This window comes from Malus sylvestris, chromosome 15 (genome assembly GCF_916048215.2).
Source record: "Malus sylvestris chromosome 15, drMalSylv7.2, whole genome shotgun sequence".
Taxonomy (NCBI): Eukaryota; Viridiplantae; Streptophyta; class Magnoliopsida; order Rosales; family Rosaceae; genus Malus; species Malus sylvestris.
This window is the reverse complement of record NC_062274.1, coordinates 13,127,361-13,141,467: the sequence shown is the minus strand read 5'-3', so window position 1 is coordinate 13,141,467 and position 14,107 is coordinate 13,127,361. Positions and strand designations below refer to the sequence as shown.

General features: G+C 35.2%; 1 protein-coding gene and 1 long non-coding RNA gene across 2 annotated transcripts; both read left to right on the top strand.

Annotated features, from left to right (window-relative positions):
• The first annotated feature begins 7,216 nt into the window (after positions 1 to 7,216).
• On the top strand, positions 7,217 to 10,719 carry LOC126604141 (EIN3-binding F-box protein 1-like). Its single transcript, XM_050271259.1, has 2 exons — positions 7,217 to 7,472; positions 8,006 to 10,719. The coding sequence occupies exons 1-2, from the start codon at positions 7,448 to 7,450 to the stop codon at positions 9,922 to 9,924; spliced, it is 1,944 nt and encodes a 647-aa protein (XP_050127216.1). The 5' UTR covers positions 7,217 to 7,447; the 3' UTR covers positions 9,925 to 10,719.
• Positions 10,720 to 13,054: 2,335 nt separating this feature from the next.
• Positions 13,055 to 14,067, top strand: LOC126604111 (uncharacterized). The gene is made up of 2 exons (XR_007616492.1): positions 13,055 to 13,429; positions 13,612 to 14,067. It is a non-coding gene; the product is annotated as an uncharacterized LOC126604111 (long non-coding RNA).
• The last annotated feature ends 40 nt before the right edge of the window (positions 14,068 to 14,107 follow it).

Below are 14,107 nucleotides of genomic sequence, written 5' to 3'. Positions count from 1 at the left end.
AAGTAAAAAAGAACTACAAGCATAGCCTTCACTAAATAATCAAAATCAGTTCAATATTAAACAACCAAACAAGAAAAAAAATTCAAAACTCTAACTTTATTAAAATTTCACTTAAATATATAATATTATACAAATAAAATTGAAAAAATATTGTTTTTAGGGTGTTATCATTAGCACTGAAAATATATCATTATACTCCATATTTTTATATGTAGAAAGAAAACAATTACGCTTATAAAGAGTGCACAATGAGATTTTTTTATTTTATTTTTTAACAAACGATATTATCTACAATAAGGGGTGGTGAAGCGGGTTAAGCCTAACAATAGACCAGCCATAATAATGTGGTTCAAATTCGCCTTTGGTGAGAATCGAATATAAGACCTCTCACTTACAAATAAAGAGAAATTCCAAAAATTTCGAGGACCATCAAATTTGGGGCCCTATGCGCATAAAAATATAGTAATACTATTTAGACACATCAAAATCAAATAATATAATCGAACTTAGTTCATCTTACTTAACACAACAAACCAAATCAGTTGATTGCCCACACGCTCATTTTCGGCTTAATTTTTACATGAGATCATTTTCATGTCACTAATTAAACACAATCACCAACTTTTTGTTTTTTGGTTATAAACAACTAATCCAAGTGAAAGCCCTTTTGTTTTAATATAAATCTCAAGGCTCAAAGCATAAGATTTAACCTTTTATACTAATCTACACGAAGAAATGGAGGAGAGTGCGTGGAAGGTAAGGAGTTGAAAAAAAATACTCTAATTACCAGGACGATTCACAATTTGTAAGATTGATCTTGGATACAACAGGAGCAAACACATGAAAAAGATTTCTCTTTAGTTATTTAGTTTAGAGTATATTTCGATCTATATTAATTATAATACAATTAGCTGCTAATAGTTGTTATACAACTTATACTTAAATGGCCACTCCACCAGTTTTAATTTGGAAGTGTCCCAAAACTGAAAAAAAAAAAAAAGAATCAAGTGGATGGAGAGAAAAGCTTATTAATTGACAGGTGATCATGTATTCATGTCGTTTTGGTTGGCTGTCAGCTGCGTGCGAACCTCATTAGTTAAATTCAAGTGGCCAACATTTTACAAAAATCAATTGCCTTGATATCAACTTATAACTTAAAACCATTAAAATCGTTTATTAAAGTTTAAAAATGTTAGATTGGTTGCTAGTAGTTAATATTTGTTAAGCAGCACTAATCTCTTATAAAATGTTCTATCTTCCTTCATATTTACGTGTTAAACAGCTAATGTTAGAGTATTTATAATCCTACGAAACTTGAAGGATAATATGATGTATTTATGCAATATCTGTCAATGTATAATAGTCAAAAGCAGCTAATTCGTATAAGAAATTCACAAATAAAACATGACCCAAAATTTAAGAAATGTATAGCAAAATACCATTGGCTAATTAATGTATATCTCTCACAACTTAAGAAAATTAAAGAAATGATAATCACGCATCATTTTTATCTTCATATACGTTCATGTTTAATCTCGTTCGTTGTTTCTATTTAATTTTCGATAATATAAAATAAATAAAATGTGTAAAAAAAGAAAATGATGTATTCTCATATCCCGAAGAAAATACTGATTATCCAAGCAAAGAAAAAGGTGGGTGAATAATGAAAGAAGAAATGGTCAGTCCGTATACATTTGCTGAGACTTAAAGAAAAAGAATAAACCTATCGACTTTAATCAGAAAAAAACACAAATGGAAAAACCGGAGGAAAGAAAAACCAAGTTTGGAATTTGCATCACCTCTAGAGACTTCGAAAGCGATCATTATATTTTTTAAAAGCCTATGAAGTCTGAAAAAGTTGTTATTTTTTAGCCATGCATTGGACCTACAGACAATTTCCTAAATTATTTTTATATCAAGTTCATTGCACATCCTCACACCTCTTTGCCCAAAACAAGAGAACCGGGTTGAATATGACATCGGTCACTCTCACTACACCCATATTTCCTTTCTGGCTTGGAATTTGTTTTATCCAAGTCTACCAGCACGTATGTGTGACTCATTCTCTTTGGGAAACAATTTTTGACCACTCTAGGTTGACTTGTATTGTTGTAGTGGTTTGAAGGCAACTTGTCAATGCGTGTGAACATTTACCCTTTTTTCTACAGTGTTTTGGATTTTAACCATGGAAAATGCATTTTCGCATTTTTTTTCTTTCTAACTTTGGATTAAATAAATAAAAAAAAGAAACATAAATAACAACGGAATGAGTGTAAAGAAGAAGATAAAAGTGTGGAAATCAATTTTCATTTTTTATAAGGAAAACTAATGAAAATGATTTGAAAACTTTGAGTTTTAACGAAAATGACAAAATAAAGGATAAAATGAATAGTATCATGATTGACTTTTTAATGTAAAAATATGATTTTTCATTAAAGTGAACAGCACCGGGAGTTTTTCGTTAAAATTTTATTTTTTATATGACAAACTAGATAAAATATTCAATTAAGTAACGTATAATGGTAGGTTAAAGATTAAATTTAATCTAACATCATTGTTTGATAAAAAAAATGTCTTGTTTAACATTGACATCCTAATAATCTAGTTTTGTTTTTTCGTTTTCTCCAGGAAGTTTCTATTTTCTGTTAGTTCTAATATGAATGTGTACTTAAGAATAATGTTAGGTAGATCAATTTTTAGACCAATTTTATAAATCATGTAATGTGTCATTAATAATAAATAAGCACATTAACAAACATTTAAATGATAATCTAATCGTCAACTATCACGTCATATAATATACAAAATTTAATCTAAATAATTAATCTCTCTAACATTACTTTGTACTTAAAATTCAACTTTGTGTCTCAAATCATTGTTTGTTCATGCATTGGTATTATGAATGATATTATCACGTCAGTCCCACCTAAATATATGTAGTTGATTAGACATGCCACCACTCTCAATAATGCTGCGTCCAAATTATAGTGGTCCAAGAGGAAAGTAATTATGAAATTGTTTTTTGGAAGGAAAAATTAATTAAAAGGGATTTAATCATGAGGAAGTAATATCTACATACATTTTTTTACCAGAGGAATTAGGGATGAGTTCGGTTTCAAGAGTTTTTATTAAAATTGAAAACCTAACCATTTTAAGTCTTCAACACTTCAATACCTAACCATTTCAAAATTGAATGAGAGTTTATTAATGCTGAAGTGGCATATTGGGCAACATAACACCTTTCCTTGATTTTTCACTTGCTATTTTTATATAGAAAAAAAAGAATAAAGAGAAATCATGATTAAAACATTATTTTGATTATCCGCTTACACTATTTAAGAAAGGATAATATTTGGAAAATTAAATTTATAGACGTTATTTTGAAAATTAAATTATATGGAAGTTGATAATTAGTTTATTACCTAAAGGTTAATAAACGTGTTCATTCCTATTGGTGATATATCATTTAGTTTGCAAACTTTATCTCTAAAATTTAGTCTCCCTAACATTACCGTTTAAGCAAATACGCTTTCGTTTTTATCTGCTTGCCCTGTGAAACTGGAAGACACAACAAAACAGAAGATTGAGGAAGTGTTGTCACAGACGGCGCGGTGGAGGCGCTATCGCAGACATCGTAAAGGAGGTGTCGCAAACAAAGCAGAGTGATAGTGAGGATGATCTGGACGAGGAGGTGTCGGCGTGTTGCAGTTGGAAACCATTGAAATCAAAATCAAACCAAAAGATTTTTGTTTGGTTCGATTTTTCTTCAATTTGGTTTTTCATGTTTCGATTCGGTGTTCAGTTCAGTTTCTTTAGCTTTGGTCACCCACCCTAACAACAACACTCATGATTATTTATAAATTTTAGCTGTATAAACTGAAAAAAAAAATAGAAATGTACAAACAAACAAAAAAATGTAAGAAAATTATATCCTTTAATTAAGAGGCAGAAGCAAATTTACCCTTTGCTGATGATAACTCCTCAAAGTTCAACACTTCATGCTGCTTTTTTCCCTCTCTTTGAATTTTTGTGTTCCCTCCTTCATAGTCATCAGTCAAAAGTTTATCTTTTATTGTATTATATGTATAATTGGTTTCTTGGGACGGTTCTCCAATTACCAGACATCCACCCTTCCTCTCAATTCTGTGTGATTTATTTATTTATTTTTGGACAGACTGTGTGATTTATTATTATGTAATTTTTTACTCATACTCTTTTGGCTCAAGATTCCAACTCTTGTCTCTTAGTCCATTTAAACGCCCTATTCCTAGATGAATGAACCTGATCATCAAGTACCAATTTCACAAACAACAAAACATGTATAAATGTATATTAATTAATCTAAACTAATTTCCAACCATATAATCGAGCCAAAGCAAGTATCAGTGTATTCAGGTTTAGTTTTATGGAGAGTACAATATTTATTAATTAAGATGTCGATAAAATACGTATAGATGATAGAACATAAACAAGAAGAGAACCTCTAAAAAAAAATTGCAAGAACTTTCAATTCGGAGCAAGAAAAAAGAGGCTAGCATTATAGAATAAAAGAGAAAAAGATATAATCACACAATAAAACTATCTTCAATCAAGATGTCTGATTGATACCATGTCCTGTGATTCCTTACACTAAGTTACCTTGTGTTGCTCTCCAACTCCTGATCTTTTGCAGTTTTTTTTTTTTTTTTATAAATTTTTTATCTTGTACTTTAATCGTAATTAAGGTGAAATAATTTAATCCGATATCACAATACTGAAGAGTGTGATTCAGAAATTGAATCATTATTATGCTTTGTTTGATGATTGAGAAAATGAATAATAGATAAATGTATAAATCCCCAAATTTGCGATTAATAGATAAGTGTATAATCCTCAATTTGCTTTTAACTTGTGTGTTCACCAAGGGTGGGCAATTACATTATGTTTAAAGTTCGATTCTACCAACGTAAGCAGCAAGAAAAGTTTTGAGTTCAATTTTTCCTAACATAACAAATAGTTGGAATGTCTAATGCAATCAAGTCATAATTTTTGGTATCCGAAAGAGGAGAGGGGCTTTCCTATCTCCGTTGTAAAGCCGTTACGACAGAAATAGATAAAGTATATTCCCAAACTAGGAAAATACACAATTTCACTATACCCATGTATTTAGGTATGTCCACATACGTGGTAATCCAACTAAATCGTATTTTTTATATCCAAATTAGGAGAGGAGCGTCTTTATCCTCGTTGCATATTAGGGAAGATTTATCCTAGGAAAGCACACAGATTCGCTATACCCATGTTTTTAGCCATGTCCATGTACATCTAATCGTACAAATGTACCATCATAAGCACTTGCTAATTAAATTTTAGTCTCATACTAATTTTGCTATATGAAATTGCCATTTGCACAAGTTGTTGTTGTAAACCCGTTAATAGTTCCATTTTTTGTTCTTTTTCTCTTTTTTAGGGCATATTTCTAACTGAGAAAAACTTGTTGGATTCTCTTTTCTGAGTACAAATGGTCTGTGAAAAAAATACCCGAAGAACTAGGTAACAAATGTGAATTAGGCCAATTAAACAAACTAGCATGCTGGTCTCATTGCGCACAAATTTGTATCTTATTTTTTCGTATATTCGTACATTAGAATAATATAGAATATCGCTTTGTGAAAATAATCAATACATCTTTCTTTCTTTTTTTAACTAGCCTTCACACACGCGCATGTAGAAAGTATTTTTTGAATCACGACGTGCTATGCGCTACTTACACGTTTTAAATGTATTTATATGCGTGAATTGACAAAAGTAAAGTCAAATATTGTAAGTAAATGAATAATCTTAGATCATGTTAGAAGAAACCCCTTAGTGTAGATAATATCGTTTTAAAAAAATCGTTTGACAACTAATTTAATCACATTATTATGCGTGTGCGAAAGACATTTTTTATAACCGACATTACATGCCTATGAAGATGTTTTGAAAGTGTTTAAAAATAGAGAAAATAATATTTAATGAACAACTGATAGAATCACATTATTGCTAGCCTATTATAAGGTACTAGTTATAAAAAATTTAAAAAACTGTACAAAAAAAAATTAATTATTAAAAAACAATGTTAAAATGATTAAAATACCCCTACCACATTTGATGTATTATTTTAGGTTGCTTTTGAAGTTTTTTGTTTGAGGGGCATTTTTGTCCAATTATTTTTGGTGAAGCTTGTGACACCAAAAAACACTATTTATTGGGCTTGTTGGCTTTATTTATATATACAAGCCTTCATGCATGCGCTCACGCGGGTGCAGAAAGACATTTTTTGAATCACGATGTACTACGCGCAGCTTACACGTTTAAAATGTATTTATATGTGTAAATTGACAAATGGAAAGTCAAATATTTGAAGTAAATGAATAATCTTAGATCATGCTAGAAGGAATCCCTCATAAACCAATTAAAGCAGCTAAATCCACATAATAAAATTGGTCTATATTGAATTTATATTAAGAATAGAGAAAATAATATTTAATAAACAATTGATTGAATCACATTATTGCTAGCCTATTGTGAGGCTAAACCCACCCCACTTTGTGTAGATAATATCGTTTGTTAAAAAAAAAAACAATAATTTGACAAATAGTTTAATCACATTATTATTTGCGTGCGAAACACCTTTTTTATAACAGCATTACACGCCTTTTAAAATGTTTTGAATGTGTTTAAAAATAGAGAAAATAATATTTAATGAACAACTGATTCAATCACATTATTGCTAGCCTATTGTGAGGGACTGATTATTATTTTTAAAATGTACACAAAAATTAATTATTTAAAAACATTGTTAAAATGACAAAAATACCCCTGCCACACTTGATGTATTATTTTGAATTACTTTTGAAGTTTTTTGTTTAAGGGGTATTTTTATCTAAATATTTTTTGTGAAGCTTGTGAGACTAAGAAGAAGATACAGAGGGAAAAAATTAGAGGAAAAACATCGAAAATAAAAATGTCATAAAACAAAAAAGGAAAGAAAAAAAAAAAGGAATGCCGGTTTCCGGTTTGGCGGTATTGGGCTGGGGGAAGTGGTTAGGGCAGGGGGTGACTGGTATTGAGGAAGGATACAATGCATGTAGCAGAATCAGATGTACGAGAGGAGAGAGAGAGAGAGTGAAAGAGAGAGAAAGAGAGAAGGTGAGAGCGACACCTCCATATTTCCCTTTTCCCCATATAATCTTCTCCCAATGACACATACATACCCAGACTCCCCCACACCTTCCCACATTTCAATTTCAACACGCTCTTCTTCCTCTTCCTCCTCCTCCTTCTCCACCTCCATTTTTTCCCTACTCCCTAGGGTTCTTCCCCAAATGCTCCGTGCCCTCATCGCTCTAATCTCAACGCTTTTCGTCTTCGACTTGTTTGCTTTTGAAATCTCTGGATTCTCGTGGATTGTTACGAGCCTGCGACCATGCCTGCCCTCGTTAATTACAGCGGTGAGTCTCTGTTCTTTTTTTCTTTTTTTTCTTTTAGTTATGTGGGATTTTGATCTAGTTTTGGTGAATTTTGGTCAATTGCTTTTATGGGTTTTGTTAATCTCTGTATCCAATTCGTAATGATCTGTATGTTCTATAGCTTTAATATTTGGTTCCTTAGTGGTTGAAGAATGCTTAGATTTAATGCCTGGTTGAATTTTCAATTATCTTAAAGTTGTTGAAGATCTTATGTTGTGATATATATGCTTTGGATGTTTGTTAAGTTCAGAAATCTCATACCTTTATGAGTTTTTAGGGGAAAAAATTAGCTGGGAAATCCCAATCAGTAGTATTTTAGATTCAATAGGATTGTATAGTAAGTTACATTGAATGGTAATCCTTACAAATTGAATTCAATAGGAAAGCCTGTAATTTTGTTATGACTTAAGATTTGGCATGAAGAATTTCTTCATCAGATGTTATGGTTGACTGGTTTTGAACGAATTTGTGGATACTTGTAGCTGAATTTAGTTTTTGTTTTTGGGTTTTACCAGGTGACGATGATTTCTACCCTGGGGGTTCTTTTTACTCAAATCCCATGGATTTGGGTTGCCTGTTGTCAATGGGCTCCCATGTGGATGTGTATTGCCCTCCTAGCAAGCGGGCTCGCATCAGTTCCCAATACGCCTCTGGAAGGAGCGATTTTGAACAAATTAAGAATCCGTCAATCAACGTTCTTCCCGATGAATGCCTCTTTGAGATTTTCAGGCGCCTCAAGGGTGGTAAAGAGAGGAGCTCTTGTGCATCCGTCTCTAAGAAGTGGCTTATGCTCATAAGCAGTATCTGGAAGGTTGATCTATGCAAGATCCCTGTTGTAGACAATTCTGATGACGCTGAAATGATCACTGGTGATGAAGATCAAGAACAGGAAAATGATGGTTTCCTCACAAGGTGTTTGGAAGGGAAGAAAGCAACGGATATTAGACTTGCTGCTATTGCTGTTGGAACCAGTAGCCGTGGAGGACTAGGAAAGCTATCGATCCGAGGTAGCAACTCATTCCGTGGAGTTACCAACCTTGGCCTCTCGGCAGTTGCTCAGGGATGCCCTTCTCTCAAGTCTCTTTCATTGTGGAACATCTCTTCCGTTGGTGACGAAGGCCTGATTGAGATAGCTAAAGGATGTCCTTTGTTGGAGAAGCTTGATCTTTGCGGGTGCCCTTCAATTTCCAACAAGGGTTTGATTGCAATCGCAGAGAACTGCCCAAATTTAAATTCTTTGAATATCGAATCGTGTTCAAGGATTGGGAACGAGGGCTTGCAAGCTATTGGAAAGTCTTGCTCCAAGTTGCAATCCGTATCTATCAGGGACTGCGTTCTTGTTGGCGATCATGGAGTATCTAGTCTGTTATCATCAGCTTCTTCCGTGCTGATGAAGTTAAAGCTTCAGGCTTTGAACATCACGGATTTCTCTCTTGCCGTGATTGGACATCATGGAAATGCTGTTACCAATTTAGTTCTCAGTGGTCTCCAGAATGTTAGCGAGAAAGGTTTTTGGGTCATGGGTAATGCTCAAGCTTTGCAGAATCTGGTTTCATTGACAATCACATCATGCCGGGGAACAACAGATGTCAGTCTTGAAGCCATTGGCAAGGGATGCACAAGTTTGAAGCAGATGTGTCTTCGCAAGTGTTGCTTTGTATCCGACAACGGGCTGGTAGCTTTTGCCAAAGCTGCAGGATCACTTGAGAGCCTGCAACTGGAGGAGTGTAACAGGGTTACACAATCGGGAATAATTTATGCCCTCACAAAATGCGGAGAAAAGCTGAGATCTCTCACCTTAGTGAAGTGCATGGGAATCAAGGATGTAAGTTTAGCAGTACCTATGACCTCTAGTTGCAGATCACTTCGATCCTTGTCCGTCCGAAACTGCCCTGGGTTCGGTAGTGCTAGCCTGGCCATGGTAGGAAGGTTGTGCCCTCAGCTACATAATATAGACTTGAGTGGTCTATATGGAATGACAGATGCAGGGATTCTCTCACTTCTCGAGAGCTCGGAGGAAGGGCTTGTCAAAGTGAATCTTAACGGATGCTTGAATTTGACGGATAAAGTAGTTGTGTCGTTGGTTAGTCTGCATGGGGAAACCCTAGAGGTACTGAATCTTGATGGGTGCAGGAAGATTACTGATGCAAGCTTGGTGGCAATCGCAAACAACTGCCTGTTTCTTCGTGAGCTAGATGTGTCGAAGTGTGCAATCACTGACTCTGGCCTTGCTGCCCTTTCTTCCGCAGAGCAGATCAACTTGCAAGTCCTTTCCATTTCTGGCTGTTCCGAAATCTCACACAAAAGCCTCCCTTCCCTGAAAAAATTGGGCGAGACCTTGATGGGGTTGAATCTCCAACATTGTACTGCTATCAGCAACAGATCAATTGAGCTGCTTGTCGACAGCTTGTGGAGATGTGATATCTTGGCCTAATGAGGAACAGAACAATACGCCTATAAAGCGAAGGAGAGAAGCAGATATGAAGTAGGGGTAAGATCAAGAAATCAAAGGAATTCGGGTTAGATTCGGCAGTTCTAAGATGTTAAGCTCACACAGTCAGTTCACACGCGTATCCACGTTCAGCATACATAATTTTTGGCCCATTGGTAGTGGCCTTGCTGGTAGATCAGCGGCTTGGTTGTTTTCCAGGGGGACTTTGCCTGATGATCATCGTTTTTTTGCAGGCTTTCTCAAACAGGAAAGCCTGTTTCCACTGTTTAGCCTCTCATCAACAGGAGGTTGCCTCTCTTCACCGCCATGGTTCCCCTAGAATACAGTCCACCAACCGCTGATATAAGGTGTTTCCACTTGCGTTCGGTCCTTTTTTGTTCCGCTGGATGGTTTACGTGGTGTTTTTAGCTGCGTCCCTCATTCCTTAGTCGGCGTGTTTGATGAAGCTTTACATATTTTCAGTCTGATGGAAGTCTGTTGTCTGAGATCTTAGTTTTCGTTTGTGTTTATGTTTACGGGCTTGCACATGTTTACGGGACTAGTTTTCCCTTTTCATGCGCATATCTAGTGTTTCGATGCTTTGTTCGGTTCAAAGGATGGGGTTTCTCCTCCTGCGTTTTGGGCTTCGTTGGTGGCAGCGACTCCGGTCGTTCTGCCATGGCAACCTTGTTTTAGGGTTGTTATTTTTCCCTACCAAGTCGTAGCTTTGCAGGTTTCTCCGTGTTTATGAATTGTACTCTGCACCTACTAGTAATGTAATTAGCTTTTTCCTCTGTATATGTGGGATGCATTTCTCTTATATACATGTGATTGATGGTTCTCTCTTGGATCTTATGTCCTCACTAATAAGTTATGAAAATTGAAAACCAAAAACAAAAACTGAGGCTTATGGTTTTGGTGTTGGAAAAGAATAGTGATGGTACGTAACTCATAGAAAAATGAATTGACACTTCTACTTGGACAATGCGATATTCTAAACTATTTAGAAGCGGAGTCAAATTACGGTGAGCGGCAAAGTTCAAGGGTTCCACCACTACTCGCACAAAAAGGGTCTTTTGTATTTCCATTTTTCTCGTCTCTATCCGTGTTTCCACTCGATTGAGAGAGGCAGCATGCGGCACTGGTACGCAGATTCTCTTAAGCGTACACGCACCTACCTTTTTTTTTTTTTTGAACAAATTATATTATCTATAAAAAAGAGAGGAGGGGGTTGGTTTAGCGTCACAACAGACTAGCAATAATGTGATTCAATTTCACAATCGAACTTAAGGTCTTTCACTTAAAAAGATCATTATTAGACCGTAGTACTAAATGACGGTGCACCTGCCTTAATTAATTTGCCTAAAAGACATCGAAATGAATGTCATTTTATACACATATGGCTTTTTGTATCTTTATTTTGATAAGGATTCTCTTTTTATTTTTCTTTTCTCCCTTTCTCTCCTTATGTTTGGACGCTTACGATTTCATCTTTATAAAGGGAGAAAAGAGAAGGAAAGAAAAGAATAACTAATAAAAATGACTTGAAAATTTTGAGTTTTAACAATAAGGACAAAATAAATGATAAAATGAATAGTATCATAATTGATTTTTTAGTGTAAAAATATGATTTTTCGTTAAAATAAACAGTAATAAAGGTTTTTCGTTAAAGTTTTTCAAAAAAAAAAATGTGTAACAGGAGAGGGAGGGGAGAAAAAAAAGAGAGGGAACAGAATCTCCATCCGTCTGTTTTTTTCTCGTCTCCGTCCGCAGTTCCACCCGATCGAGAGAGAGGCAACATCCAACATCTGTACTTACGATTCTCTTAGGGTAAACGAACGGCGCATGTGCTCTGGTTAATTGACCGAATTCACGTTTAAATGAATGACACTTCATGAGATTTTAGAGGGCAACAGTTGGAAACTTGGAGGTGGTGGTGGTATCTCCTTTGTTGTTTACAGTGAAGACATGGCGGTGGGGTGAGGTGGTAGAAATGTCAGAGTGATGCAACTGGTGACTGAGTAGTGGTTGAGCTACCCAAGGTAGTGAAAGCAAGCAAAGCAGCCATCTTTTCTGGTCTGGTGAAAGAATGGCATATGGCTACAGTGTTGATTCTTTTATCATCTGAATGACTCTTTGTCCTTATGTATCTCTAAGCGAAACTTTGGTAAGAATGTTCAACTAGCGTAATTAGATGGGATCACGTGTGATCGAATGAGATTAAAATATATCTTTACTAAAAGAAACTTTAGTAAGACTATTTTAACTAATGCAATCAAATTGAATAAAATCACACGCAGTCAGTAAGACTAGAACATAAAATAATCTCATGCTTTTATAAGATACGTTTAAATGCGTGATTTGTGGTAGGGGGTTTGATAGCCCACTATTGCTGCGTCCTCTCAGCATGTGGTTCTTCTGAAGCCTCAGATGTTGAGCAGTTAGACTGTCTCTGTGCACAGAATCTTCCCTGTTTCTAGAAAAAGAAAAATATTAGAATTCCACTCATGCCATTCTTAATCTTATAAGAAAACACATGGATTGATGAGGCCTTTTGAGCAAATTGTTGTTTCTCTTTCGCCCTCACTAAAATAAAAATTTATGGTATGGTCCATGTCGTCTGTAAGTACACTAGAGCATACTAGAAGATCGTCGTCTATCACAAAAAATAAAAAACTTAAAAAATTCTATGACACACCACTGCAAAATGTAAGTTTATCTGTACAACTCCTGGAAGCATGAGCATGAGCTCTTCACTTTTGAGTTGGTACACAGTTCCTCATCAATCAATGTGATCATGGTGGTTGGCATGGCAATTAATGCAAAGTTTACAACTTAAGAAAACTTGGTAACACCCTGTAGAAAATGCTTTTAGGTTTTAAAACCTACTATCTTCCAACTCTATGTGGAGTTGTATATCTTTAGCTACTTTCCATTCACATGGGGTCAACATTTAGCACAGAAATTTCGGCAAGGTTGCTGACATATCATATTTTACACTAGTATAATTAATATGGGGTAGAATATATTAATCTTCTTACAAGAGTTGTTTTACAAATAATGTAGTCAGACTGTTCTACTGAAATATTTTACGAAATTGAAGCTCATATATGTTATTTAACAGAGAAGAAAGCAAATGGGGATAAAAGGATTTGCATGACGAAAAGGTGGAGGGGCATTTGTACACCAATAATTAGAAAAAGCAGGCAAGGAAAAGTCAATTTAGGCAGAAAAACTTGTAACTTCGGTCATTCACACTGAAACCTAAAGTCAGATAAACTGCCAGTTTGCTCCAGAATAAAGCTTAAAAAACAATATCATCCATCCATCAAAACTCAGAAGATGCATTGCTTCAGCCAGTGATCAAAGTCACACTCATAAACCATAGCTGCTGCTTCTTCTTCTTCTTCTTTTCCTTTTCCATTGATGGCTTCTTTAAGAAAATGCCCAAATGGGTTAAAAATCACTGTCATTATCTTGTTTCTCACATTCTTTCCTTCCATTTCAGGTAACCGAAACGAACCCATTTAAGTCAAGACATCGCTCTGTTAAAAAAGAATTGTTATTAGCCCTTCAAATTAGTTGTCGTGGACTCCGTCTCCATCATTACAATTTTTTTGGCGTGTGAATAATTGTTCCTACTGAATATGTATCTTGGTTCTTCTAATTATTTTCTCCTTTGAAATGTAGCTGAGTCCATGTTGAAGAGAGATGGTGATCAACGATTAAAAAATCAAATGAAGACGGTGCTGGGATCGAGGCCGCCGCAATGTGCGAACAAATGCATGAGTTGCAGGCCTTGTACGGCCACTCTGGTTGCTTCTTCACACCACAAGAGCAGTAATCTCGAGGCAACAACTTATCAGGGAGATGAGAACTATTATCTCCTCTCTTGGAAATGCAGATGCAGGAACAAGTTGTTCCATCCTTGAATATATTAGATTTTAGTTTAATGTAACGATGTTTCTGCAAGCAGCATGTAGCTCAAGTGATTAAGAGCATTTACTTTGTCGGCAAGGAGTCCCTGCTTCCTATGTACTCAAGCAGCTATGATGTTGATACAAAGACTTATGAGCTCTAAAGTCCTTCCATGGATTGCTCTTTAATATTGAGGCAGGGAAGCCCTTCGGATTGTTGCTGTTTTCATTGTGATTACTTGAAAACATTCATTTGCAGAATTTTGGGT

What these genes read in the sequence shown, in the direction of transcription:
- LOC126604141 (XM_050271259.1), top strand. Translation starts at nt 7,448, where the DNA reads ATGCCTGCCCTCGTTAATTACAGCG. An exon ending in TGCCCTCGTTAATTACAGCG is followed by an intron (nt 7,473 to 8,005) that starts GTGAGTCTCTGT and finishes GGGTTTTACCAG; the next exon opens with GTGACGATGATTTCTACCCT.